Source organism: Zonotrichia leucophrys, chromosome 18, assembly GCF_028769735.1.
Source record: "Zonotrichia leucophrys gambelii isolate GWCS_2022_RI chromosome 18, RI_Zleu_2.0, whole genome shotgun sequence".
NCBI lineage: Eukaryota > Metazoa > Chordata > Aves > Passeriformes > Passerellidae > Zonotrichia > Zonotrichia leucophrys.
The window spans coordinates 11,250,979-11,278,107 of record NC_088187.1 but is presented as its reverse complement, the minus strand read 5'-3'; the positions used below and the strand labels follow the sequence as shown (position 1 = coordinate 11,278,107).

At 59.5% G+C, this 27,129-nt stretch overlaps 1 protein-coding gene across 1 annotated transcript in view; it reads right to left on the bottom strand.

Moving 5' to 3' along the window:
* Nucleotides 1-19,458, bottom strand: part of SLC38A10 (solute carrier family 38 member 10) — a 30,749-nt gene extending 11,291 nt beyond the window's left edge. The window contains 14 exon segments of the mRNA XM_064728399.1: nt 985-1,138; nt 5,997-6,103; nt 6,282-6,393; nt 8,039-8,221; nt 8,884-8,986; nt 11,547-11,671; nt 12,536-12,679; nt 13,721-13,814; nt 14,857-14,902; nt 17,922-18,039; nt 18,837-19,200; nt 19,202-19,259; nt 19,262-19,335; nt 19,337-19,458. Of these exon segments, the coding sequence (XP_064584469.1) occupies nt 985-1,138; nt 5,997-6,103; nt 6,282-6,393; nt 8,039-8,221; nt 8,884-8,986; nt 11,547-11,671; nt 12,536-12,679; nt 13,721-13,814; nt 14,857-14,902; nt 17,922-18,039; nt 18,837-19,200; nt 19,202-19,259; nt 19,262-19,335; nt 19,337-19,455 (1,801 nt within the window). The 5' untranslated portion in view covers nt 19,456-19,458.
* Between the last annotated feature and the right edge of the window lie 7,671 nt (nt 19,459-27,129).

Sequence of the window (27,129 nt, the reverse complement as noted above, 5' to 3'; positions counted from 1 at the left end):
GCTGAGGGCTCCATTAAGGGACTGGGAGCGTCTTTTGCTCGGAGTTCACCGGCACCCGCGTGCCCGGGAAGGCACACACGGCCTTGAGTAAGCCACGAGCAAACCACAAGTAAACTCCACGGCGGAGCAAGCCCAGAGTGAATGTTATCGGCAGCAGCACCGGTGTGGGAGACGCTCCAAGCTGCCGGGCAGGAACCCAGCCAAGAACCAGGAGGGAGGATAATCTCCACAAGAGCCAGCCCCTTTCTCCCTTCCGCTCTCAATCTCTGCGAGGATATTTCAAGGCCTCCAAAGAACCAAAAAAATTTAAAAAAAAAAACCCACAGGAGCAGGAGGAAACAAAAGTGCAGCGAAGGAACAGGACGCCGAGGGGCAGCGCGGGGTCAGGCGGCACCTGCGCGCCACGGCCTCGCTCCGCGGCAGCTGGGAAAGGGAGGAGCGGCCGTAATTCCATCAGCAGCCCCAGCAAACAAATAATAAATAACAAGGACCGGTAAACAAAGCTGAGGCATAATCACAGGCTTTGTCAGAGGGAAAGACGAGGCCAAATTTATACCCTCGGCACCAAAAAAAGAGGCAGTTCCCATAAATTTCCCTTCCTTCGAGGGTGATGGATGGATGGACGGATGGATGGTCCTTGGGCTGGCACAGGGAAGAACAGTCCTGTGGGCCAGGTGGGCACTGGGCTCATCCCAAACAGGGATCACTGCTCTGTCCTTCCAGGGGATCCCAGGCCTGCACCACACCCTTCCCTTCCCAAAAGAACAGCTCCCACAATGGACCACTGGAGGTCACAGCAGCTTTTCCAGCAGACCAAAGTGCAGCTTTTCCTGGGAAAAGGCCCCAGGAAGCTGGGAAGATGCACAGAGCTGCCTGCAGATTACCCTGCTTCCACCACACTTTAAAAAAAACCCCAAATTTCTCCTTCTTTTTAAGAGTTGACCTGGGAACAGGGCTGGGAAACCCAACTCCAGCAGCACATACCTGGAAGTTTGACTGAATCCTGGTCAATTCTGCTCTCCTCCCTGTCCAGGTGCTCCAAGCCCACTGGTTCTGTCCTCACAGGGGTGTCCTCAGTGGCAGACAGGGTGGTGTAGGTGCTGATCACCAGCATGCCCAGCCCAATCCACAGGATCATCTGCACAGAGGGACAGAGGGACAGTGAGCACAGGAAATCCAAGGGGACTGCTCCCCACGGCATTCCCACGGTGCCTGCACAGAATGCCAAGCTCAGCACGGTGACATGTGTTAGGGAGAGCAGAGAAATGTCAAAGGGAAACAGGAAAACCAGTTGCTCCTGGCTGAGGTTCATTTTTGGGTGTAGAGCCATGGGAATGGAAGCTGTTGGAATGGAAGCTGTTGGAGGCTGGAAGCTGTTGGAAAGGCTTTGGAAGGGCTCAAAAGTGAGTGAAGTGAGTGGGCAGGACCCAGGGATAGGAAAATGCATGTGGCAGACAAGTCCTACTGCAAAGACTCATTTCCTGGTATTCCCAGCATGAGAACTCCATGAAATCAGGTCTGGCTGAGCACAGAGAGCCTGGCCTGGTTACAGCCCCAAACCATTCCAGGCAGCTGCTTCCAAATCCTTGGGTTTGAAAGCAAGGCTAACATGTCCACACACAGATCCTGGTCCCAGGGCTCAAGAAGCTGCTGAGAAATGACTCCCTGATTCCCAGAAAGCCAGGATCAAACGGGGTAAAAATAGAAGGGTGGAATCTGGATCCCATGGAGGGAAGGGCTCTTGGAATTCCTCTACCTCAAAAAGGAGAAAGTGATGAGCAGCAAAGGAATTTTTACAGCTTGTTATGTGATGACAAATTGATCTAAAAGGATCTAATTCCACATGAGTCATAGGAAGTGTTGGATGGCACTTGGACAACCTGGTCTAGTGGAAGATGTCCCTGCCCATGGCAGGAGGAGGAGCTGAATGAGCTTTAAGGCCCCTCCCAACCCAAACCATTTCATGATTCCACGACTCCCCATCCTCACTGCGCAGATTTACATCCCAATTCACAAAAAGCACAACAAAAAGATGCTTCTCAGTGTGGGGAAAACCAAGAACGGCCACAGGGAGCACTTCACCACTGGAAGAGCTGCCAGAAAACTGCAAATCAGGGGGAGAGGTGAAATTGGAAGGAGGAATTAAAACACTGGCACTTCCAGAGGGGAGGAGGGGCCGGTGCTTTCCTCACCCACTGGGGGAGGTGACCCAGAAGGGAGCGGCGTGGTCAGAGTGGGCTCAGGGGAGCGCGCAGGGCCCGTTCCCAGCACGCCCCGCAGACAGCCCGACGCCTTCGGAAGGAAAAGGCTGGCGGGACGCGGAGCAGCTCTGCACCAGGGGCAGCGTGGCCAGGGAGCACAGGCCAGACCTTAGAGCTGCTGCAGAGGAAACGGGAGCAGAATGTGCTGCCTGCCTTGCCCGGGGTGCACAAAGAGCAGATATCCTGCCATGCACCCCCCCGGCCCCGGGCGAACGCCGAGTCAGCAGGTCCTGCACTGCTGCCCTGGGCTGAGCTGCTCCACTTCCTCCCCTCCCACAATCCACAGCCCCGGCACAAATGCATTTTGTGCCTGGGAGGTTGTTCTGGCACCTTCCAGAAACAACAGCGCAGAGGAAGAGCGTTTCCACAAAGAGGATCTATTCTGGTGCCACAGGAACCAGGAGCAACGTGGGAGAGGAGGGAGCTGTAGGAAACGGCTGAAAACATTAAATGCTTTAAAAGGATTTTTGTTGTTTCTTATCTTGGTGGGGAACCAGGGGCTCAAATGGCTCGGATTGAAGCCCCTTTGATTGTTGCACATTTGGAGTTCAGCTGCGAGCTCCCGGAGCAGCGGGTACGGGCACACGTGGCAGCCGGAGACAGGCTGGGCTGTCCCTGAGCCGCCCGCACCCCCTCCTCACCTACCCCCTCCCCAGCTGAAGAGCAGAATAAAGAGGGCCACGATTTGGCTTCATTCCACGGAGATGCTTATGCCATGGAAAAGCAGGCGGGTTGTGCTCAGGGGACCACCAAGGCAACTGAAGGAACGGGACTGAGGGCTGCAAGGACGCGAGCGCTCAAGGAACCAATCCAGGCAGAGGAGCCACCAATGCCCAGAGCATCCAGAGAGATCCTGCAGCGAGGGGAGGCTCAGCACTGCAAGGCACTTCTGAGCCAAGGGGAGTGATCTCCCCGAGAGCCAGTGATCCCACTGAGAGCAGAGCACTTTCTGCAGAAGCCCCTCTCAGCACAGACACAGGAGAGGCTGTGGGAAGCCCTGGGGCAGCTCAGCATGGCCAGGCCCATCTCCCGGGAGCCACGCTCGGAGCACGGACAGGAACCCAGCAGAGGAAGTTCACGCTGCTGTTTCCTCGGCCCGTCGTGCTCCCCTGGCCCTCCTTCCTCCCAGAAATGATCCAGCCCTGCAGAGCAGAGCCATTAGCTCAGCCCTGTCCTGCAGCCACGGGAAGCAAACACGCTGCATTTGTGTGGCGTGACGCCATCCCCGTCCTCCTCCTGGACACCAGCGAGCGCTCCGAGGGACGGAGTCATGGCCAAGGAATGCAGAGCCCCGGTCACTGCCAGCCCCCTCCTCAGAGATGCTGTGTTTGGGGGGCTGCACCCCTGCACGTGCTGCTGGGGAAGGTGTGCTGGCCCCTGTGCTGCCAGGGATTGCAGAGGGAATCTCTTTTCCACCCGCACAGGGGCGAGCCCAGGGGTCACTTCCTGACCTCCGGCAGCTCCTCTTCCCCAAGTGGGACAAGAGCAACTCCGGCCTCCCTAGGAGGGGCCTCTCGGACAAGCTTGTGTCAACACTGGGAAGGCAACACCTTCCTGCTGGCAGCTCCACTCTGCTCACAGAGCCCCACACGGCCCAGAGCAGCTCGGCCAAACCGGGGCTCCCGGGGAGCAGCGGGACGCGGACCTTTACAGCAACAGATGCTAAACCACAAGAAAGGGAACACTCTCCATCCCTGCTTCACTCACAGCGCTGTGTGCCTGACTCTGGGCTTTTTAACTGCTCTGGGACCTGCCTTTCCAACCCACCCCTTCCAACCAGGGCACTCCCAGCCCAGCCCAGCTGAGCAGCAGCTTCAATCCTTCCCAGCTCCTCAGCAGAAGCCCTTTTGCTGGCCAGCAAACATCTGCCCGTTTCCCTCCCCCATCTGAAATCCTCTTCATTGCATTTAGTGTTTCGCAGGCTCAGTTTGCACCTCTCCTGCAAAAACCTGGCCTTTCACGTCACCACCTGCCCCACACTGGACGCTGCTGGGTGCCAGAAGTGGCCCGATAAAAGCAGCCAGTCCTCAGCAGCACAAGAGCCAAGATAACCCAGAGAAGTGTAAAAGCTGGCGCTGAGGTTTGCTGCTCTGAAGGAGCTAAAGCTGATGCAGGGAAGGAGGGAAAACGTCCCTGTACCCTGTTTGGACAGGGACAGGAAGGGAAGGACAGCTGAGCCCAGGGCTGGCATTCTCCCCCCGCCCGCCACCTTCCTCAGGAGCTGACTTTGATGGAGTGGAGCACCTGATCAAAGGAGTGCAGGAATGAAGGAGGAGACCAAAGACAGAGCTCCAGGGAAAGAATAAATGAGCCTTTGCAAAGACCTGGAGGGAGGAGAGGCCGGGCTGGGAGCTGGGCTGTGGAGGCGGGGAGGTGCTGAGCAGGGCGGGCAGGTGTGTTCTCGCTCCGAGCAGGAATGCAAACCTGACAGGCCATGGATCACTCAGGAAAGGCTGGACAGCTTGCTGCCAGCCCCTCGACAAGTAACCCGGGGCCTGATGCTTTAGATAAGCCCTTCCTCCTTTGTGGGGATTTCTGCAGGACAAACATCCCCCTGAGCCTCGTGACCGGCTCTGGGGTCAGGCATTGTGAGGGCCCCAGTGTCCCACCCAGCAGCCGGGCTGAGAGCTCAGCCTGTCCTGAGTGCAGCCCCGAGGCACTGCAGGGAAACGCTCTGGCTCAGCCGGAATAGAAAGCAATTCTTGAAAGTGCTCTTTGTTTCCCTGAAAAACCCAGGCTGGCATTCAGACTCCTGCTCGGGGTTTCGCTCAAAGAAGTTCGGAGCTAAGTGTCAGAATTCCGAGTGAAAGCTGGAAAGTTGGACTGCTTCCTTGTGTCAGGGAAAGCACAGGGAAGAAAAAAAACACACCCTGCTTAAAAAATTCACGTAGGTTTGCAAAGCCACAAGTCATTAAGCAGAGAACAAGCCACCAATTCTGTGGGCCCCACAAAAACGTGCTGCTCTCCCCTGCTGACTCCACACTGTGCCCAAAACCTTATTCCCAGCCCAGAACTGTCCTGACTGGGAATGTTGGGACAGAGGCCTGTGAAAAAGGCAGTGGATTAAATTATTGTTAGGGAAAAAACCCAAAACCTGTTAATTTCAGCCCATGGTATTTGCAGGAGCAGAGAGATCAAGCCCAGCAAAGAGCCACTTTGTTTCTGTCCCTGAGGAGGCCAATTCAAACTGGAGCAAAAGGAAAAGTTAAACTTCTAACAGCCTCTGAACGACCCCAATCCCTCAGAAAATCAATTCCTGAAGCAACACCTCTATGTGTGTGTTCCTTTTTACTATTATTTTGGTTGAAAGCAGAAAGCTGAGGGTCGGCAGCACAAACCACACCGTGGAGCCCTGTTTGTTTTACCCAGCCAGGGCAGGTTGGGATGTGAGGCTTTAAGGTTTTACAGGCTGCCTGGATTTCCTGTTCTGAGGATCCAAACCCTGAATCCCACCCCGAGGAGGACTGGAAGCAGCATTTTATGCACAAAATGACTGTTTCACTTGCTGCTGGAGGGAGAAAAAGAGCTGGTGTTCCAGCTTGGGCCAGCACCTCTGCCACTGTCTGTGCATCCCCAGGTGGGGGACACCCACCCAGAACAGCTCCCACCTGTACTGGGCAGACTGGAGGGGAGGCTGGAGGAGGTGCTGAGCAGTTTCTGTGCTGCAGCCAAATGAAGCACGTTCCCAGGCTCTGCAGAGGGCTTAGGGGGATGTCAAGCAGCATCAGCACTGACCTGTGAACAAAGCGCATTCTTGTGGATCTTCTTGTAAATAAGAGCTGGGCAGATGAAACAAATGAGGCTTCCCATGGTCGCACCTGTCAGGCCCAGGACTGTTTCCACTGGAGAAAAAGAGGAAAAGTCAGCAAAGGTCTTTTCCAGGAGTGCCAGAGCAGCAGCACGGGACAGCTGCCAGAGCCCCCGGGCAGGATGGGGTGTGAGTCTGATCACCCCAGCCAGGAAAACAAACAACAGAGCCCAGAGAAAGCAGCCAGCCCTTGTTCCCAGCTCCTCACTCACCATTGGGGATCATGATGCCTCCGACCATGGTTCCAAACACAACAGCCAGTGTCAGGGCTTTGAAGCGCAGCGGGGGCATGTAGCCCCCGGCAGCGAAGGTGCCGTCCTTCTGCTGGGAGGGCAAGGGTGGAGAGGGGAGAGTTAGCTCTGGTATTGCAGCCCCCAGCCCCTCAGCAATTCCCTCAGCCCCCCAGCAATTCCCTCAGCAACGCTGCCTGCAGCTCCAGCCCATCCCAGCCGTGATCCCCCTCAGCAGGGACTCAGGGAACAGCCCAAGGGCAGGAGGAAGGAGCTCAGGGGTGCAGCAGGAGGGAGAAGCTGCAGAGGAAGAGCTCTGGCTGTGCTAGGGAGAGGTGTTCCCCAGCAGCTCTGGGAGCAGGGCCATCCCCTGCACAGTGTGACATGGAGACACCCCAGGGAGAGCACAGGGGAGGGTGGGTGCTGCTGGGCAGCTGCTGGAGGAATTCCAGAGGCCCTCTGCTTCCCATCCCACCCCACCTCCCGAGAGGGAGGTGTGGAAGGCAGAGGCCCCAGTGTGCCCTGCAGACCCAGCAGGTCCCAGCTCTGCTGCTGCTGCACAGATGGGGGAGGAAGGCAAAGCGACACCTCCAGAGCCCAGCCAGCCACGAGCCGAGCCCAGGCGAGATCCAAAGTGCTCCCAAGTGTTTCCAGCGCTTCCTCCTCTGCACCCGCTGGCTCTCACCGAGCCTGCCCCCATCCTCAGGCCCTCCCAACGTGAGAAAAGAGCCGGGGGCTTCTCACAGGCAGAAGTGGCAGGATTTAGGGCTATAAATTGCTCAAGTTTTATTTCCTGCCTAAGAGGTTTCTATTTATGCGGATACACAAAGGCCTCAGAACATTCCCACAATCTCCCAGTGTTATTTGCTGAATCCCATCGGCGCGCTCCGCGCGCACAATGCACAGAGGAGAACACGCCACTGCCACAAGGGACCCACAGTCTCCAGCACACAGACCAGCCTCAGTCACAAAGGCTGCCTGAGGAGCTGGCCCTGGGAAAGGTGGAACGTGTGGGAGAGGGCTGGATCCCACATCCCACCGCCCGCCCCGGCACCGCAGCCCGCGAGGCGCTGGAGGAAGGGGACATCCGAACCCAGGGAGGAAAGGGCTGCTCCAGGGCTGCTGACAAAGCTGCTGGGTGAGAATAATGGAGCAGGAATCAGCAGGCACACAAGGAAGCAACAAGAAATGGGGCTGGGCTGGGCTCCGAGGCCGGGAACGGGAGCTTGAGCTCAATGAGTTGGCCAGCAAAAGGACAGCAGCTGGAGCAGCAGGAAATGAGGAGGCTCTGCTGCTTCCAAAAGCACATTTCTCCCTTTTTCTGAGGGGAAGAAACCACCTCAGCTCTGAGCTGTGTAATGTGTCCATGCCAGAGCTGGAATCCCCAGCAGAGCAGGGAACAGCAGCCACCGGACATGAGCTTTACACTGGGAACTCACTCCTTTGGCCCATGGAATTCCTCTGCAGAGAGGACACAAAGCTCCAAGTGCCAGGGATTAACCACTGAGCAGAGCAGGATTTAGAGATGGCCACAGGCCCCTGCTGCACTGTCACCACACCCTGGGCACTGAGGATTTTATGGGAGTTGAGGTTTTGTCCCTCTGGATATTGAGTACCTGCCACACACCATTACCACCAGAGCCTCAGGGAGCCAAGGCCAGTTTGGGGCCCACTCAGAAACCAAAGAGTCACAAAAACCCTTCAGAAATCATGCTTCACACTAAGACATGGGATCTTACCTGCTGCTCAAAGAGCAGGGTGTTGAGAGCCTGTCTGCAGGGCAGGATCATCATGGGGAACCCCACTGCCACGGACATCATGAACCCCACTCGGATCATCTCCGTCACCACGTTGGAAGGGAAGTTCATCAGCACGTTCCCAGCAATGGCCTCGGTGTAACTCACGTAGCCAAAGAAGCCCACCTGGAGAGGGGAGGGGGGTTGGACTCCCAACATTTCACACCAGCTCCTCACAGAGGGGACAGGACAGTGACCTCCCGCTGGAGCAGCCGGGCGGGAGCGTGAGGTCACTCCAGGGGCACCCCAAAACCTGGGACAGGTCGTTAATCAAGAGTGGGAACTGCCTCAAAGCAAGTTTCTCATCAAATCCAGGGGTTTTCCTAGAGGAAAGGGTTTTCCTTTCTTGCTGCCAGGCCTGTGGACTGTCCCTCTCGGGGCTGTCACAATTCCCTGCAGCAGCCTGGCTCATGGGCCAAGGCTCTCCTCAGGAATTATTAACCCAGTTTTATTAACTGCTGCCTTATGAGGCATAACTTCCTACCAAACAGGCTGGAAAAAGCTCTCCCAAACTCTGGGCAGCAGCCCCTGCTCCAGGCTGGGCCTGGGAAGAGCTGGGTTTCACTCTGCCTCCATCCAAGGAAACATGCTACTCTGAAAACCTGGATTCTCCCAGTGCCCCCCGTGCCCTTGGGTTCATCACCTCCCACCTAACTCTGCTTTCAGCACGAGGACTTATCTGTCAGAATAAATAGAGATAAGCAGAAAGCAGCCCCAGCTGTAGATAAAGCCTCATCCCTGTGGCCCCTCCAGATTTCTGGCAAGGGAAGAGAAGGGGAAGTTCCTACCATGATGTAAAAGGTGGTGACCACGTTTAGGGAAGAAGCAAATATGGAGCTCATGATTTTGACAGACGGCTCATCCAAGCTGTCGTAAGTAGGCAAGACCTGACTGTAAAAAGGGTAAAATATTTAAGGCAACCTGCAGGAAACGGGAGAAAAACCCCCAAACCCAGCCCAATCTCTGCCTCAGCCCAGCAGCAACGAATCCCTGACACCTTCCCCCTCTGGAGCATAAACACCTGCTGCTATTCCACAATTTATACTGCTAATGCCAAGAGATTTCAGAGCACTCATAACTTTTAAGTGTTGCAAAAATATTCCTGCTCTCCCCACCCCACCACGTGGAGCGAAACGTGTGATGTAAACATTTGGGTTCAGGAAGGGTTGCAAAATGAATGACCGTTTGTTCCCGGGGCCACGGGTGGCTCTGGGCCAGCCCCAGCGCCAGAGATTATTGTTCTTGGAGCTCTCCGTGCTGATAATTAAAGCAACACAGTGTTTACAGAGGAAAAGAGGGAAGAAGGTTGGAGCATCCCACTGTCTGAAGGAAAATTAAACAAACAAACCCCAGCGCAGCAGCCTGTCCTACTTCAGCTTGCTTCACAGAAAGCCACAAGTGCCAATTCCCTGGGATTTGGGGTATTTACAGCCTTGGAAAGCGTGGGGAATGTTCCTTTTGACATCAGGTGCATATTTTAGCAACTCATTAACCTCTTGTTACTTTAATTCTAGCGGCTACATCCCGGAACTCTCGGGAGATGGGAAGGGTATCCCCAGCTCCAGTGGGCACCAAGCCATCCCCAGGAAGTGTGTCAGGCTGGGGCCCTGCAGAAACACCCTTAACCCTTAATTCCTGAACGTGAAAGGAGGCTCTGGGGCTGGAGGTACCAGCAGGGAGCAAGGACTTCCCTGGGAGTCTCCATCTGGGATTTCTCCCTGGGACTGAGGAGACTGGCTTCCCTGGGAATCCCTCCTTTTGGGATTTCTCCCTGAGATTGAGGAGACTGGCTTCCCAAAGTCTCTCCATTTAGGATTCCTCCCTGGAGAAAGGAGATTGGCTTCCCTGGGCATCTCTCCATTTGGGATTCCTCCCTGCCCTCTCCACAGCCACCTCCAGCTAAACATTCAGGCTTGGGAAGGTAAAAAGAGGGAAACAGAGAGGCCCTGCAGTGTGTGGGATGGTTAAAAAGGTTAGTAAAGTTAAATCTACCCAGCTGAGGCTACATAGATAAACTACACATAAAGAAAGGAATAAAGTATATTCTATATATGGTGGGTAGAGAGAGAAAGAGAGAGAATACACAGATGGAAAGAAATTTTAAAAAAATATTTAAATACTGCCTGGGCTGGGGACGGGGTATTTTCCTGGTGTTTGGAGAAAACACACAGCTTTAGATTGGGTTTGCCACAAAAGTGCTGCCATGGAGCCCATATTTAGGCACACACACAGGTCCAGACCAAACCATTTCCCTGCATTTCCAACTCCCAGGAAAATTGTTCTGGGTACTGCATGGCTTCCATAAGGAAAAAATAAAAGGGATTTGTTAACAAGGTAAAGCTGCAAGAGAACACAATTCCCTTTGCCAGTTGTAATGGAGACATTAAACAGCAAGCCTGGAGTGTGCTGGGGTAGGATCTGAGCTGCCAAGAGAGCCAGTAAGTGGGAAATGATGATTTGGATCTTGGAGTGGGTGTAAACACAGCAGTCTGAGCAAATTTTATCTGTCACATTCATTTAGTGTTGGCACGAGACCCGTTAGCTGGAGCTACAAGGGGGAAGCCCAGCTCTGCCAGAGGAGGATGCTCCTTCCAGAGCAGGCCAGTCCTCCCCTGCCCAGGGCTGGATTTACAGGGGTTAGAGCTGTCACACAGCACCCACCTGCTGTCCTGGGCAGCAGGGAATGCTGCTGGAAACCTGGCACAGCCTGGCCTGCCCTCACCTTCTTCCACTTGTCACAGAAACCCTCCCAAAGCCAGGGAACCGGACAGGTGGAAATGGCCTGGTCTGCTCTCAGCTCCTTCCACGTGCCACTACACCCAGGGAGCTGGAAATGCAGGAGTTATACAATGATCTGGAAATGCAGGAACACCCCTCCAAAGCCAACACCTGTGTGACCTTCAGGGTGCTCTCCAGGAAATGTGGGGGATCTAAGCAGCCCCCAGCATTCAGGGGGTCACACAGGGGGTGGCACAGCCCTTCCTGGTGCCCCTCCATTCCCTTCAATGCCCCCAGCATTCAGGGGGTCACACAGGAGGTGGCACAGCCTTTCCTGGTGCCCCTCCATTCCCTTCAATGCCCCCAGCATTCAGGGGGTCACACAGGAGGTGGCACAGCCTTTCCTGGTGCCCTGCCATTCCCTTCAAGAACCAGGGGAATTTCATCCCTCCTGCAGCTGCACCAGAAGCTCCTGAGGAGCTGTTTGCCTCCAGTGGTCTCATGTTGCTCCATTACAAGAATTCCCAGGTGAAATGGAATAACAAAAGGGTCTGGGTAACAAAAGGGTCACGACTGAATGAGAGGCTGAACTTCAGCGAGCGGTAAAGCAGCCTGATGAAAACAAACCACCAAAGCAGATGGTATCTATCCCTTGCAGACCCTCCTGACCCTGTGCCCCCACACAAACCCACTGCAGGAGCAAGTGCCAGGGCTGGGGAAGGCAGGTACTCACGACTGGCAGGCAAAGGACATTCCAAAGATGGGGATGCAGCGGAAAATGCCCTCCCAGCGCACGTAACTGACCCTCTGCAGCCACTGCCCGCTGAACAGCCCGTGGTTGAAGGAGGACAACACCACCTGCAGCAGGACAGACAGCAGGGGTGAGCAGCCAGCCCCAGACAGCTGCAGGGCAGCAGCAATGCCAGGCTGGGATAACCCGAGCTGCCAGCACAGCCCCATCCCCATCCCCCAGCTCCACATCCCACCCACACAGCCCCCAGGGCCACCAGGGAGCATTCCAAGGGATCTGTGACATTCCCCCCTGGTTTGATGCCATCAGACATCACAGCACGCACAGTTTCCACCGACACATTCACTGTGAGAATCATTGTTCAAAGCAACCTCTTTTGCACTTTTTTAAATGTGTTTATAAATCCAAACAGGAAGCACTGCTGCCCTCAGAGAATCCTGTTCAGCAGAGAGAGACAAAGGGTCCTAAAACAGGATCCCACCTGCTGCTCCAGGGCCATTTAACACCAGCAGCTCACCAAAGAGAAGGAAAAGCTTCATGGAAAGAGGGAGGAGCCGAGGCCAGGGAGCTCCCTTGCCATGGACACAAGAACTGGCAGGAGTTGGGTTGCACAGGAAGCAGAAGGTAAATATGTCTGAATGTCTGTTTATAATATCCTAGGATGGGGTTTCTAATCCCCAGAGATGGTTCAGTGCAGCCAGCTCTTGTGAACGTTGTGGTTTCTTAAAGGCACAGCTCCTGGGAGGCTCCACACCTGCCTGAGGGGGCAGCTCGGAGGTGTGACCCTGCACAGCCTACTAGAAACGCTACATGGAGAGAATTCCCACAGCTCCCTTTCCTTCCAGTCCTGAAATTTGGGAGAGACAGGGCTGGAGCTCCAGGAGGGAATCACAGGAGCATGTGGGAGGTGAAACTGGACACCAAAAAGGAACAGAAAGGAGGGAAAGGGGGTGCCCGCTGTCCGTACCCACCACGAACATGAACACGCTGTAGAAGATGAGAGCCATGGCACTGAAGGACTGGATGGAGGCCATCATGTTCCTCTGCAGGCTCAGGGGAAGGACAATGCACAGGGACACAGCGAAGAGCAGCACAATGCGGAACGGACCTGACACCTGCACAACACACCTGCATCAGCACCTGCAGGGGGAGGACACCCCACACACCCCCAGGCAGCAAACCCTGGCATGGCTCATCTTCCCAGAGTGAAAAGCAACTTCAAACAGTGCAATTGTGTGTCTGGAGGTGTTTGGAGATGCTGCAGGCTCGGGCTCTGTCTGTGCTGAGCTGAGACAGTCACTGGGTGCCACTGTTGCTCTGCAGTGTGTGACAGGTCCGAGCTGGAAGAATCTGGGGGGTGGCTGGGGGGGTTAAATGCTAATCCAGCACAAGCTATTTAGGTATTTTCATGCAATTAAATAAAACCTAAATTTACTTGGGGAGACGAGAAATTGAAAGTGTTGAAAACTCCAATCCAGAAAATTAATCAAAGCCTCACACTGCTATTTATTATAGCAGAACACTCTGGAATGCTTGGAAATATTTAATACCTAATTTGGCTGCAGCCTCAACGCATCTTTTTTAACTTCACAGTCCCTTAATCTGAGCTTAGGAGCATCAGGCAGCACAGATAACACTCTACCAAAAATCCTTTTGCTTCCCTGCACGGCCCTCGTGCCGGCTCTGAGGAGCACCTCTTGCCTCTGAGCACCCTGAGCCAGCAGCAGGCTCATCACACGGCTGAGGAGGCAGGAACACAGAGACTCTGGCCACAAAACCAGCCAGGGACAGGACAAAAATCCCTCCTGAACTACAGGGAGGAGAGCTCAGGCAGAGGAACTGCCTGTCACTACCCACTGGGGCAGGAATTAAGGCAGGAAGCATTATCTCCCCCAAGGAATCTGCTCCAGAATTAATAAGGGACCAAGTTAAAAAGAATTCCTTTGATGGAAATGCCTTATTGGAGTTTTACACAGCTGATTGTTTGCCATATGTCTGAGCTCCCCACACTTCCCAGAGCAGAGGCTCTGTGCACAAGGATCTCCATGAGGGGACCCCACAAAGCCCCCCTGGGACCCCAGGGTGCTGAGCAGGAGCTCTGCTGTCCCCAGGGCTCAGTGCAAGGGCTGGGAGCACGGCAGGAGTGATTTATTCACCTGCAATCCGAGCATCTGGGCAAAGAAGTTGGAGCCCAAATCGCCGATGACGACGTAGAAGGCGATGCAAGTGCCCAGCATCAGCCCAATCATGCTGCAAACACAAACAGGGACAGGTTAGCAGGGCCACATTCCATCCTCAGTGCTGGGAGGAGCAGGACACCCCTTCTGCACTCCATCCCAGTAAAACAGCCACCAGAGAACCTCCCTCCACACCAAACACTCGGGGATGCAGCTCTGCCCACAACCCACACGGGGATTTAACTCCTGTTGGGAGCCACGGGGAAAAAAACCAAGGAAAACTAATCTTGGAGATGACAAGAACTCCTTGAACTCCTGGAACAATTCAAAAGAATCAGCACGAGGCTCTCAGAGCCCCACACCCACTGCAGGACCCTGCCATGAGAGCCTCAATATCCAGTGGGCTCTCCAACGTCTCTCCACACAATGGACCACACTTTAATGAAAAGATTGTCCATGAACTGCTTCTCCTCCCACTCCTGGACCACTCTCCTTCCCAATTCCAATTATAGAACATCCCTGTGGCAATTACAGCCTCTGCTTGCATGGACAAGTAACATCTGAGGAATATTCTGTGTATTTTTAGTGCTGAGCAGAAGTTTGCAGCTGGGAAGAGCCAAGGAGCCGGCACCGCTGCCGGCCCTGGGCTCAGCGTGCCTGGAAAAGAATCCCTGCTGGAAAAAGCAGGGCTCTGAGCACTGTGCCATCACCTGACATCTGCACTGGGGTCATGGGAGGAAGCAGAGATGGAGGCAGGACTCCCCCTGAAGGCATCTCACAGGGCAGGGAGCACAGAGGGCAGGAGCAGAGCAGATCCTGGGATCCAAGGAAGGAAACAGTCCCTGCCACCAACCCACCAGCAGGGACGGCACCCCTGGAGAGCTGCCACGAGTGACACGGCTGGGATTTCACAGCAGAGCAGCTCATCCCCTCCTTCTGTGCTCCCAGAGCCTGGGAAGTGCTGGAAGGGATGGAGGTGACACCTGGAGCTGTGCTCAGGGCATCTCACCCAGCTCCTGTGGGATTCCAGCAGGAAGGAGAGCACAGCAAGGCTCAGAAAGGTTTCCACCACAGACACCCAAACTGTTCACACTTTGAATCGGCAGCAGATTTACCTTGTTTCCACCAACATTTTTCCTGCTTTTCCATAGGCATGAAATGCTGGCATAAAAGGGAAAAAAGAGTGGAAGTTAGTCAAAGAAAGGTCCAGAACAGGGCAAGATGTCAGTTCACAATTAGACACCAGCAGTGACACAGGGCAGTGCAGCAAGAACCCACCACTGGTATTTTGGGGCCGTTTCCCTCACCCTCCCACTTTCTTTTTCAGCCTTTCTCTCTGGAAACTGAAAACCACATAAGACAGGAGCAGGGATGAGGGAAAGCCAGCAAGCAGGTTCTTTTTTTTCTATTTAAAACCAGAAGTGGTGTGAAGCAGCAGCCACACATGGCAGCCATTAAAGGCAATGGGAGAGAAAATATTCCTGTACAAGATTGTGTGTGGCGAAAGTTAAAGTGGTGCAGAATTCCAGTCCAAGTCCCCTTTTTATTTTTATCTTCCCCCTCGAACTGGGCTGCCCGACATGGCTGGCTGGGAGAGCTGAGCTGGTGCCCAGAACGTTCAATCCCATTCCCAGAATACCCAGTGCTCCCAACCCACACCAAAGGGCTGCTGCCAAGGCTGTGCTTTCCCTCCCTCCCATCCTGGGGTTGGAGCACAAAATGCTCACTAGTCCTCAAATCACTGGGTTTTCTCTTAAAAAGACAATGCCAAGAAAAAACTTTGCTTCTATTTTTAGCTCCTGCTGGGCAGAACGGGAATGGGGAGCTCCGGTGCCAAACCCAGACCACAGTGCCCAAATCTGCCAGTGAGGTCCAGCATGAACCCACCAGCCTGGAGTCCCCTCTGCCTTCCCTCAAGGCACAGCCCAACATTCCCAGAGCCCGCCAGAAAACAAACTCAGATCCTTTCTGGAAGCTTCTTCTGCTATTTTAAATATTAGCTTCAACTCTTGATTTCCTTGGACTCTACTCCAGCTAAAAGTTCAGGAAACGAGATGTTCTCCCACAGAACGAGCAAAAGGCACGGCAGGGACCCACAGCCCCGAGCAGGGATGTGGGGGAGCACCCAAAATAGCAGCTGGATCAGTGACAGGGCAGTGGGACAGGCGCCACCAGGCAGCGTGCCCGGGCACGGGGAGCGGCCTCCTCTGGGAATTCACAGCCAGGAGGGAAAAGGCAACAGCTCTGGGGGGGTCAGGCCCACAGACAAAGGGGCTGGGAGGAGAAAGAGGAGCCAGCAAGAGGAAAACATCCCTCTGGAGATGGGGCAGTAACAGGCTGAGCTCAGGGTGGGGGGATGGAGGAATGGGGCTGCTGATCCTCCCAGAGCACATTCCAGCTGCTGGATATGGACACAGCCCTGGGTGATGCTGGAACCAGCCCATCTGCCCTGTTTGGAATTGATGCTCAAGGAGAACAAGCCTCCAAACATTGTGGGCAGGAGTCCCCACCTGGGGACAATGGAAAAATGGGATTCTTTATCTTCTCCAGGAGGTAACGAAAGTAAAATAAATGGCACAGTCAAATCCTTGGAATGGGATCTTGGAATGCCCCCAAACTGGGTAGAGCTTGCTCAGTACCTGGAGAATCCTTTCAGACCAGTGTGGTTCCTGGGACAGAGCTTCATCCCCTGGCCCTGCAGGGCTGAGCTGCCCAGCACAGCCCCAGCACATCCTGAGTGCTGCTGGAAGGGGAGGGATTCCCTCATCTCCTGTTAAAACCCATCTGGGATCTTCCTGTCCTTCCCTCCTCACCCTGCAGCCCTTCCCCTTCCCTCAGTGGTGAGGGGGCAGTGCCAGCCCCGGCCTGGGCCAGCCTTTGTGCCCGTGCCACGGCTGCTGGGGTTCCTCCGGAAGGCTGTGCCCGCCTGCAGGGAATGTGCACAAGCTCCCTCGGTGCCAAAGCCTCCCAGGAGTGCCCGCAGATGTCCCCGGGCCCGGGCTGAGGGGACAAAGGGCTCTGTGTGGAGCTGCCCGAGCCCGCAGCATTGGGATGCGCGTGGCACCTCTGCCAGGGCCCGGGGGTGGGCACGGCGCTGCTGCCAGCCCCCCCTGCCAGGAGGAAGCTGGGAGGCATTGCTGGCCCTCTCTGTATGGCAGCCCTTGGCTCCTGGGCGGGCAGAGGATCCCTTCTCCCCGGGACACGCTCCAAGGCGCGGGGACTCTGTGTCCTGCGGGAAGCGGCGCACAAAGGCGCCCTGTGAGGGGCAGGGAGGGGCAGCAGCTGGGTGGGCACTCCCCCTTCCCCTGGCACCAGAACAGCCTCCCAGCCACGGGGCTTCTCCCTCTTGTCTGCTCCTAGCAGATACAAGCAGGCAGAGGCCGGGATGTGCTCCCTGGAGCAGCACCTCGGGCGCCCTGAGGGAGGAGCAGCCCCATCTGTCAGCAGCTGCTGGAGCCCCTGTGCCGGGGCAGCGCCAAACAGCTCCCTCCTCCCACACAACAGCAGGGCAGGACGAGGGAAAGGAGACTTTTCCTGCTGCTCCATATGCCAGCAGCAAGGAGAGGAACCCAAACACCTCCTCCTGCTCCCCAGGGCAGCCAGAATCCCAAGAGAGGCCACGAGCAGAGGCCAAACCCGGCGCCAGCGCTCAGCTCCGAGGCTTTGGCACGGCCAAAACCCACCCAGGGATCTTCCAGATGTTTTTGTTTTCTCAGCCCTCTGGAAGCTCGCTCTGTTTCCTCTCTGCTGAGCCATAAAGGAGCTCCCAGCTCGGATGCAGGCAGCCTCCAGCTCTGTGCCAGGCTGGCAGGACCCGCTGTCCCAGCAGCACTGGCTGGGTGGGTGGGGAGCTCGTGCCCAGACCCATAATTAATTCATCCCAGCCCCACAATTCATCCCAGATGGCTCCCGGGAGCTGGGGTTTGGATCCTCTCCTCCCTGCCCTGCAGAGCCAAAGCAACTCAGCACCCATTACCAGGGCTGTGGCAGCAGGATCCAACCCAGCACCGCCCCGGGGAGAGGCTGAGGCACAACAGGGAAACTGGGAACTGCAGGAAAAAAAACCCATTTGTTGTTCCAGCAGCAGCAATGAGGAAATGCAGCCTGGGAGGCCAAGGAAGGTCGTGGTGCTGTCAGAGGAGCAGCAGGGCTGGGAGCAGCCCCAGAGCTGGGGTCTCACCGAGGCCAGGGTAGGTCCTGCGCTTGCTGAGGTTGGCTGATTTCACCAGGAACATGCAGGACTGGTGGGTCATCCACGAGCAGAAGATCAGCAGCATGGCTCCCAGGAGGATCCCACACTGCAGAGGAGCAGGGCAGGAGATGGGGGTCAGCCCCCCAGCACAGCCCAGCCACCCTCCCTCAGCACCCTCAGCCTCCCCCCGTGTTCCAGCCACATTTTTCCCTCTTTCAGGAAGTTCTGTCCCCTTCCCACCAGCTCCACATCACCCTCTCCACAGCCCAAGGACACGTGGAACACACACCTGCTTCCCACAGCTCCCAGCTGCACCAGTCCGAGCCCCGAGCACCAAACTGGGAGCACAATTCCCACCCTGGCTCACCCCCCCAGGGAGCACAAACAGAGCCCGAGGTGCCACCCCTGCTGCAATCTGATTTATCCACAACCAGCTGGCATCACACACTGTCCCTGGGCAAGGCTGGCACCCAGCAGGGCTTGGCACAGCCCCAGATGCCAGGGAGGGGCAGGGGGCACAGTAACCTGGAAAAGCCTCCAGGTTATGTTTATCACGTGGGCAAACCCTTGGATTTCATTCTCCCTTCTCCTTACAAGGCAGGCAGAAATGATCAGAGAGACCACAGGGCAGGGAAAACCCAGAGTGTGCAGCAGAAGTTTTGACTTGGAGACGTCACCAGTGAGAAAAAAGGAATGTTTGGAACACGAGATGCCCGCTCTGGGTCTGAAGCGTTCCCTTCACTGACTTTCCTCTCCAGCCAGGGAACCACCCCCATAGCCGGGCCAGAAGGGCAGAGGCGGCCGCTGCCCGGCCCTGGAGGAGCCCGCCGGGGCTTTCGGCTGCCAGGGGCACGGCCCGGCCCCCGCCGCTGCCCGGGCACACCGGCCGCTCCCAGCGCTCACCTGTCGGAAGCAGAAGGGCACGGTGAGCACGCTCACCCCCACGATGCTGTTCACCACGTTCATGATCAGGCCCCAGTTGGAACCCGCCGCCGCCGCCGCCGCCATGGCCCGCGGCGGAGGATCCCCGCGCAGGGACACCCGGTGTGCGGCCGCTGCCCGAGCCCCGCGGCCGGCTCGGAGCGCCCGGTGCCCCCGGTCCCCCTCAGCCGGCCGTGCCCGCCATGGCCCCACCGGGCACGCCCCGACCCGGCACCGGCCACAGCGGCACTTCCGGCTTCCGCCACCGCCGCAGGAAGTGACGTGTCCGCGCGGGGACGCTCCTGCCGGTCCGGAGGTCTGGACTCGCTGGTCGCGGAGGACCAAGGGGGGTCCCCGTGCTTGGGGGGGCCCCCGGAGAGCCGAGCACGGCCAGGGAGGTGCGGAATGCACCAGGACACACATCCGTGCAGATCCGTGCATGGAAAGGCACAGAGAGGGGTGTGCGTGTGCCTTTACATGCGTGTGTGCACATACACACATGAGCACGCAGGTTGTGGCCTTGCTGGCACCCGAGCGGGGGTCCCCGGGCTGATGGCGGCCTCTGAAAAGCCCCTCGAGGGCAGCCCATCACCCCCAGCATCCCCTCCCCCCGCACATCTGGGCACGCATCCAGCTGTGCGCACACATCTGCTCCCCATCCCACCCGCAGCCATCCCCAGCTATGCACCCCCACATCCCACGGGAGAGGGGAAAAACAAGGAAAGATGGGGGGGTGGGATTCTTTATCTCTCGGGGGGCTCTGGAAGGGTCCCCCGAGGCCAGGCTGGCGGCAGCTCCGGGTGCCACCCGCCAAGGGCACGTTCCCATCCGAACGGAATGAAGCACGACGCTCGTATAATTTGCAGCAATTGCGATGGGAAACCGCAGGAATTCGCTCTCCAGAAGGTTTGCAGGGAGGTGAACGGGCGGCCTAATTCCCTCCAGGTGTGCTGCAGCATCGGTAGCTCCGGCTGCGATTTCCTGGCTCCTGTGCCAGAGCGGTGACTGTGTCCGTGTGTGTCCTCGGGGTGGGACGAGGGATCCCCTCAGGAATGTCCCCATGGCCACGAAAGGGCTCTGGTGGCTGCTCCGTGTCCGGGTGGGAGCCAGGGGCTTGGGAAACATGCAGAGCCAGGCAGGAGTGGCAGTGACACACAGTGGGGACACCAGGGGAGCTGCCCCTGCTCTGCCACCCTCCTGTGCCACAGCCCTGGGGCTCATCCGTGCCCATCCCAGGGAATGCGGTTTGCTGCAGCTCCTCAGGCACCATCAGCTGCTCTGCAGCCCCAGACAGCCCAAATTCTGCCTCCAGCAGGAGCTGCGACCGTCCCAGCAGTGCCAGGTTCCCATCACACACCTGCCGAGAGCAAGGAGAATCCTCTGGAAAGCTCCAACCACCAGGGACCCCGACCCTGCCCTGCCGGCAGGGGACACCGGGAGCCGGGAAAGGCCCTGAGGGGTTTGGGAGCCAGCGGCAGCGCTCCCACCGGGAATCCCAGGCGGCCCAGGGCCCTTCCCAGCCCTGCCCCGTGGCCCAGATTCCTCCCACGGAGAACAGCCAGCCCCGGGGGATGGCACAGCCAAGTGACTGTAATTAGAAATGGGGGCTCAGGGCTGGCAGAGCCCGCAGGGACCCTGCCCTGCTTTGTGGAGGCACAAATCCCTTGGGATGCCCAGGGGCTGCTCCAAGGGATGTGCCCACGTGTGCTGGCACACACAGAGCTGAGCTGAGCCCATTCCCAGCTCCCACGGGTGATGCTGTCCCAGGAAAGCACCTGGGTCCATCTCTGCTCCCACTCTTGCTCAGGGATTCGCCTCAGTGACATCTCTGTTCAGGGGCCTCCCATGAACCTCCCATGGCACCGGGATGCTCTTCCCTGGAACCATCCCTGCCCTCCCTTCCTGGGGGACACAGCACAGGGGCAATGGGCAGGAATGGGAACCCCCCCAATCTCCAGGCCTGGGGCAAGCCCACCCACCCCCCATGTCCCCCCTTCACCCCACCCAGCAGCCAGGGCCACCCTGCTCCAGGTTCCAGTGACAGATGCCTGGCAGATCCCCGGAACCAGCCGGCAGGGATTGAAAAACATAAATTAAAACAAATTGCAGTTTTATATTGCAAATAAGGGCAGTTTGATGGGTTTTATTGCAGAACAACCATTAATGAAGTGCAGTTTCAGGCACCTTAATTGCTCAGGGACCAAAGTTCAGTCCGTATCTGCAGCACGAGCTGGGAGCTGCCGTGTGTCCCGCGAGGGCCGGGCAGGTTGGGAACGGGATCGGGGATGGATTTATGGGCACGGTGAGGAGGATGGAGGCAAGGGACCGAACCCACCTGGGGGGGTTAAAGCAGCGTGGGACAAACAGCACGGCCCGGGCTGGAGGGAGGGGAGAGCCCGTGGTGTCCCTGCCATGGTGTCACCCCAGTGTCACCCCAGCACCAGCCTGGGGGCCCGCAGTGGGTACTCACCATGGGATGCATTTTGGGATGTGGGTCCCCAAGCACTTGGGATGTTGGTGCTGCCCTAGGGGCTGGGCAGGAGCGATGCAGAGCCAGGGCCGTGGGGGGACCCTGGGAAGCCCCCCAGAACAAAGCACGCGTGGGTGTGCAAGGCATAGAGGGGCGAGCAGGTGGACACAGCACCGGGGGTACAACCACGGGGGATGCAACCACGCACACTCAGGACACGATCGCGCCCGCCCCACGCGAGCCCCGGCACCGTCACACCGCGCGTGGACCCGCTCCCCACCTGCACGCACCCACGCCTAGCACAGGCACTGAGATGTACCGAGCCGTCCCGAGCCGCACGGTGCCATAGCGGAGCTTACCGGGCCGCACGGAGCCTTACCGGACCTCACCGGGCCGTACCGACCCTCACGGTGCCGTGCCGCGCCCCCGCGCGCGCCCGTTCATTCACCCGCCCGCGCCGTGGGAACGAGCCGCGCGCGCCGCGGGCGGGAAGCGCAGCCCCGCGCTGGCCCCGCCCCTCTCAGCGCGCATGAATGAGCGCGCCCCGCCCAGCTCCATATGAGGGCATCCGGCGTTGCTCTGTGGGCGGAGCCTATCCGGGCCGCCCCGCCCTTTCGCTCCGCCAATCAGAGCGGCGCGCCGGGCCCCCCGCCGGGCTCCGGCCTTTGTTTGTGGAGGGCTCCGAGGCCAATGGAAGCGCGGGACGAGGGTCGCTGGGCCAATGGGAGCGCGGGACGAGGGTCGCTGGGCCAATGGGAGCGCAGGACGGGGGGCGCTGGGCCAATGGGCGCGCGGAGGGGGCGCGGGGCGGAGCGCGGGGCACGGCCCGTCCCGGCCACGTGCGCGCGGAGCCGCCTCCGCGGGGACCGGGGACAGCGAGGGGACCGGGGGAACCCCGGCGCCACCGGGCTGTGTCCCCAGCGGGCGCCCCATCCCCAGCAGTGCCAAGGACACGTGTTTGTCCATCCGTTATCCGTGCCGGATCCCCGTGCCACCAGCGGCTCGGCACCTTCTGCTCCGGTAGACCCCGGGGAATCACGGTGGAGCGGCCCCAGCCCAGCCGCAGTCCGCGGGCGCAGTCGGGGTGTGCTGTGGGTCGAGGCAGGCCCTGGCAGCCGGAGGTGGCAGCAGGGTTAGTTCGGGTTTGGCTGCCTGTGGCCCCTCTCTCCCGTTATTGTCGGGACAGGGGCGGGGACACCAAATCCCAACCGCTGCAGTGCCCGTGCAGACGGAGCTGCTCCACACAGGGCTGGGCCAGAGCCACGTGTGGAACTGTGCACTGTGCCCAACACGGAGGGGACTGCACCGGGCAGGAGCCTCCCACGCGGTCCCGGAAAGGAAAATTTCCCGCCGGGAAATCCCTGGGAAATCAGCCTGGGATCTGCTGAGAAATATCCTTGTCCCAACCGCCCCCAGTGCCAGGCCAGCCTCGTGCCATGGGCACACTCATGGCAAAGCCGGGACACTGCCAGCCCAGGGCAGGAGGAGCAGCTCCGTGCTCGAAGGGTGAAGGTCACGGTCGTTTTCTCCGTCACAGGCAGCTCCCGGCTCCATGTTTGTCCATCCCCGTCCCTCGAGTGCTCCAGGACACCGCCACAGCCCAGCTCAGTGTCACACCGACATTGCCGGCCGGGAGCCGCGGTGGCGGCTGCTGCTGCCCATCCCGGGGGTGCCGCTGCCCATCCCGGGGATGCTGACTCCGCTCCGTTCGCTCCCCGTCCCCGCGTGTCCCACCCCAGCGCACAGCTCCGGCTCCATCCCCCCTCCAGCCAGGCCTGCCTGCGGCGCTGCCCAACCACGGAGCAGCGCACCGAGCACCGGCCGGGCCAGCGGGCAGCCCGGGCCGGCCCCGCCGCGCTCTCCGGCAGCCGGGGAAGCACCGGTGCATCTCCCGGGGCCCGGCAGAGAACAAAGGAGGGCAGTGCAGCGGAGGGAGCGGCGCTGCCGGATGCGCTGCAGCGCGGATAATCCGCCCCGGCACAGCCCCCGGAGCACCGGCACGGCCCCGGTGACCGGCCCGAGGCGTGAGGGCTGTGCGGGGTGCGCAGGGGGCTCATTCCGGCTCCCCGGCCGCCCCATCCCGGCTCCTCCGGGCCGCCGTGCCCCCCGTTCCATCCCCGCGGCCGCGCTCACCCCGGCTAATGCCGCGCCATAAAGGAACCGACTTACATTAACGACTTTTGTCACCAAAGTCATTAACATAATAGGGCTTCCACATCAAAATTGAATATTAATGCTCCGCCGGCTGCGGAGGGAGGCGGATAATTGCTCTAATACATTTTCCAGTCGGATTTTCGCATCGCGGCAGCAATTGCATTAGCAAACCCGATTATTCCCACGGCCGGTACAATGGGACGGTTAATGGGAGTTAAGTTCCTGCCTTTTTGCTCGGACCCCCGAGCGGCTGCGGCTCCGTGCCCCCCACTGTCCCCATCCGCGGGGGGCGCGGGGCAGGGCACGGGGTCCCCGGGCTGCGGAGCCGCCTCGTCCCTCCGCGCCGGCAAACGCGACCCTTGGACGGCAGACGGCCTTGAGACACCGGGGCCAGCTGGAAAAGCGCCTGGCCTCGGAGCCGTGCTGTGCCGAGCCGTTCCGAGCCGCGGGGAGCCCTGGGATGAGCCGTGAAGGACAGCAGAGGGGACACGGCAGCACCACAGCGGTGTTGCGGATCCGGGGTTGTTCCCAGCTCCTACCCCAGGAGGGTCAGGGGACCCTCCAGCCTCCTTTCCCTGCCGAGGCGGTTTGGCAGCTCCTGGGCGGATAAAGCTCAGGAAAGCAGCTGAGGAGGGGGGAAATGGTGGGATTGCAGCTCCTTCACTGCACCCCCAAATGTGTCCCCTGTGCAGGGACAGGCCGTGCCCTCTGCCACCACACCCGTGCTCAGGGTCCCCTCCTGTCCCCTCAAAGGGAACACCGTGCTGAGAGTGCTCTGTGGTGGTCCAGCCCCAGCTGAGGGGGGGACAGGCACCGTGAGAGCAGCAGCAGCAGTGGACAAAGGCAGCTGCAGGGCTGGGGGGTGGATGTGGGGGGGGATCCTCATTAAACTGACTTTAATTGTGCTCATTTGGCCTCACTCCATTGATCAGCCTCACACAGCAGAGTTATCCCCACCGGGTAGGGGGGCTGCCCACGGGGTTTAGACACCCACAGTGGGGGTTGGAGGCTGCCCAGAGGGAAGGTACCCACAGGAGGGGTCTGCCCAGTGGGATTGTACCCACAGGAGGGGTCTGCCCACGCTGGGGGGCTGCCCACAGAGATGCCAACTCCTGAGGGGCAGTCTGCCCAAGAAAGGGGGTTGCCCACAGCAGGGCTTGCCCAGGTTTGATGTTTACCCACTGGGGATCTGCCCGCGGTGCCCAGGGACACAACCCTGGCGCTCCACAAGCCCTGGGCTCAGCCCCTCCTCAGCGGCACCAGGGCTTCCCCCGGCCCCGTCCCACTCCTGCCGGCGTCACTGCGGGGAGGAAGAGCCCGAGAGCCGCTCCTTGTGAGGTTTTTCTGGTTCTTGTGCAGTCAGGAAACTCTTTCCCAGCACTCCCGGTGGCCGCACACCGGGATCTGCACCGCGCTCCCGTCTGGCACCAATTCCACACGCCGGGATAATCCATACGGGCCTTTCCCATGCGGACAGCGATCCAAGGGCAGCCGCGCAGGAGGAGGATGCGGGGGCTGGGTGTGCGCTGCCATCCCGCGTCCTTCCGTGTCCCTCGGCGTGTCCCCGAGCATGGCTCCGTGCCGCAGCCGCACGTCCCGCTGCAGCAGCGCCTGTGCCGGGCTGTGCCCCGCCGTGCGGCCGCCTGTTCCCGGCTGTCCTTGTCCGTCTGTCCCCGCGCCGTGGCCGTGCGCTGCCGGAGGGTCCCCGCGGCCCCCGGCCGCTCCCCGCTAACTCGATTGCCGTCCCGCGTAATGAATCGCCCGCCGTAATCTAATCGTGGTTACGAGCCATCGGGATTTATTTCAGCGTTTTCAATCAATTACACCCTTTTATTGTAAAAAAGGGAAAAAAAAAAAATCCCAAACACCGCAGTGCCCCGACAGGAATCCCGGTGGCGGCCGCTGCCAGGCCTCTGCTGCCGGTGTCCCCCGGTGCTGCTCCCGTTCCTGCTGTGTGGTCCTGGTACCGTGCAGGCTCCCCTGGCCCTGAGCAGCCCCCCCACATCACAGAGCCCCCCTCAGCTGGCTCTGTCCCCTCCCTGCATGGAGCACTCCACACATTGCACAGCCCCGCAGCACTGCAGAGCCCCACACACTGCTCTGCATGGCCCCCCAATACTGCACAGCCCCCCAACACTGCAGAGCCCCACACATTGCTCTGCATGGCCCCCCAAATCTGCACAGAACCCCAACACTGTACAACCCCATACACTGCTCAGCATGCCCCCCCCACATTGCACAGCCCCCCAGCACTGCAGAGCCCCACACATTACTCTGCATGGCCCCCCAACATTGCACAACTCTCCAACACTGTACAACCCCACACATTGCTCTGCATGACCCCCCAACACTGCAGAACCCCACACACTGCTCCGCATGGGCCCCCAATACTGCACAGCCCCACACATTGCACAGCAGAACCCCACACACTGCTCCGTATGGGCCCCCAACAATGCACGGCCCCCCAGCTCTGCACAGCCCCCCGACCATGCACAAACCCCCAACATTTCACCGCACATCCCCCAACACTGACACCCCCACCTCGCAGGGCCCCCAACCACTCCAACCGCCCCCCCTGCAGCCCCCCAACACTGCACAGCCCCCCAACACTGCACAGCCCACACCCTGCTCTGCATGGCCCCCCATCATCGCACAGCCCCCCATCATTGCTCTGCATGGTCACCCCACATCGCACAGCCCCCCAACACTGCATAGCCCCTCAACACTACGCAGCCCCCCAATCCTGCACAGCCCCCATCATTATACAGTCCCCCCTTCCGCCCTGCATAGCCCCCCATACTGTCCCGCCTCACACCGCACACCCCTCAGTTACCCCCCGCATCGCACGCTCCGTCCCACCGCACGCCCCCCAGCACTTCACTGCGCGGCTCGCAGGTCCGGCAGCGGCTGCAGGCCGTTCGTGGCGGGTCCCGGCGGCCCGGCCCCGCGGCGGGCGCTGCCCGCGGCCCGTTCCCCGCACGCCGCTCTTTGATCCCGCTCGCTCCGGCCCGGGGCGCTCGGGGCTGTGCGCGGGGGGGCCTCGAAACCGCCCCCGCCGCGCGTGTCCCCCCCCCGGGGGGCGCCTTGAAACCGCCCGCGGCACCGGCCAATCGGAGCCTTGTTTACACTGCGTGATTGACAGCGCGCTGGCGCGCCGCCAGCCAATCGCGGCGCGGGGGGGGCCCGCGCGCTGCGGCGGGGGGCGCGCGGCAATGCGACTCCCCCCCGGCCCTCCGCCCCGAGCGCGCACCGCGCCTGCGCGCCGCTCCCTCCTCCCCATTCATCCGCCGGGCTTGAATTAGGCGCCGCCGTTCCGCGCCGCTCGCCGCGCGCCGATTGGCGGGAGCGCTGGCGGTCCGCCAGCCAATCCGGAGCGGCGCTGTCTTGACGCGCGGCGCGCGCGCCGGAGGAAGAATGGAGCCGGGGGGGGGCTGGGGGGGATCAATGGCCGGCGGGGCGCGAGCGCCGCGCGGCGGCCAATCAGCGAGGGGGCGCGCGCGCGGGGCACGCGCTCATTAGCATGCGGGGCGCGCCCGCCCCGGCGGAGAACGCGCGGCGTGAGCGGGAGGCGCGGCGGGGTCCCCCCCCCCCCCCCCCCGCCTTTTCCCACCCCCCCTTCCCTCCCCCCCCCCACCCCCCCCAACCACACAC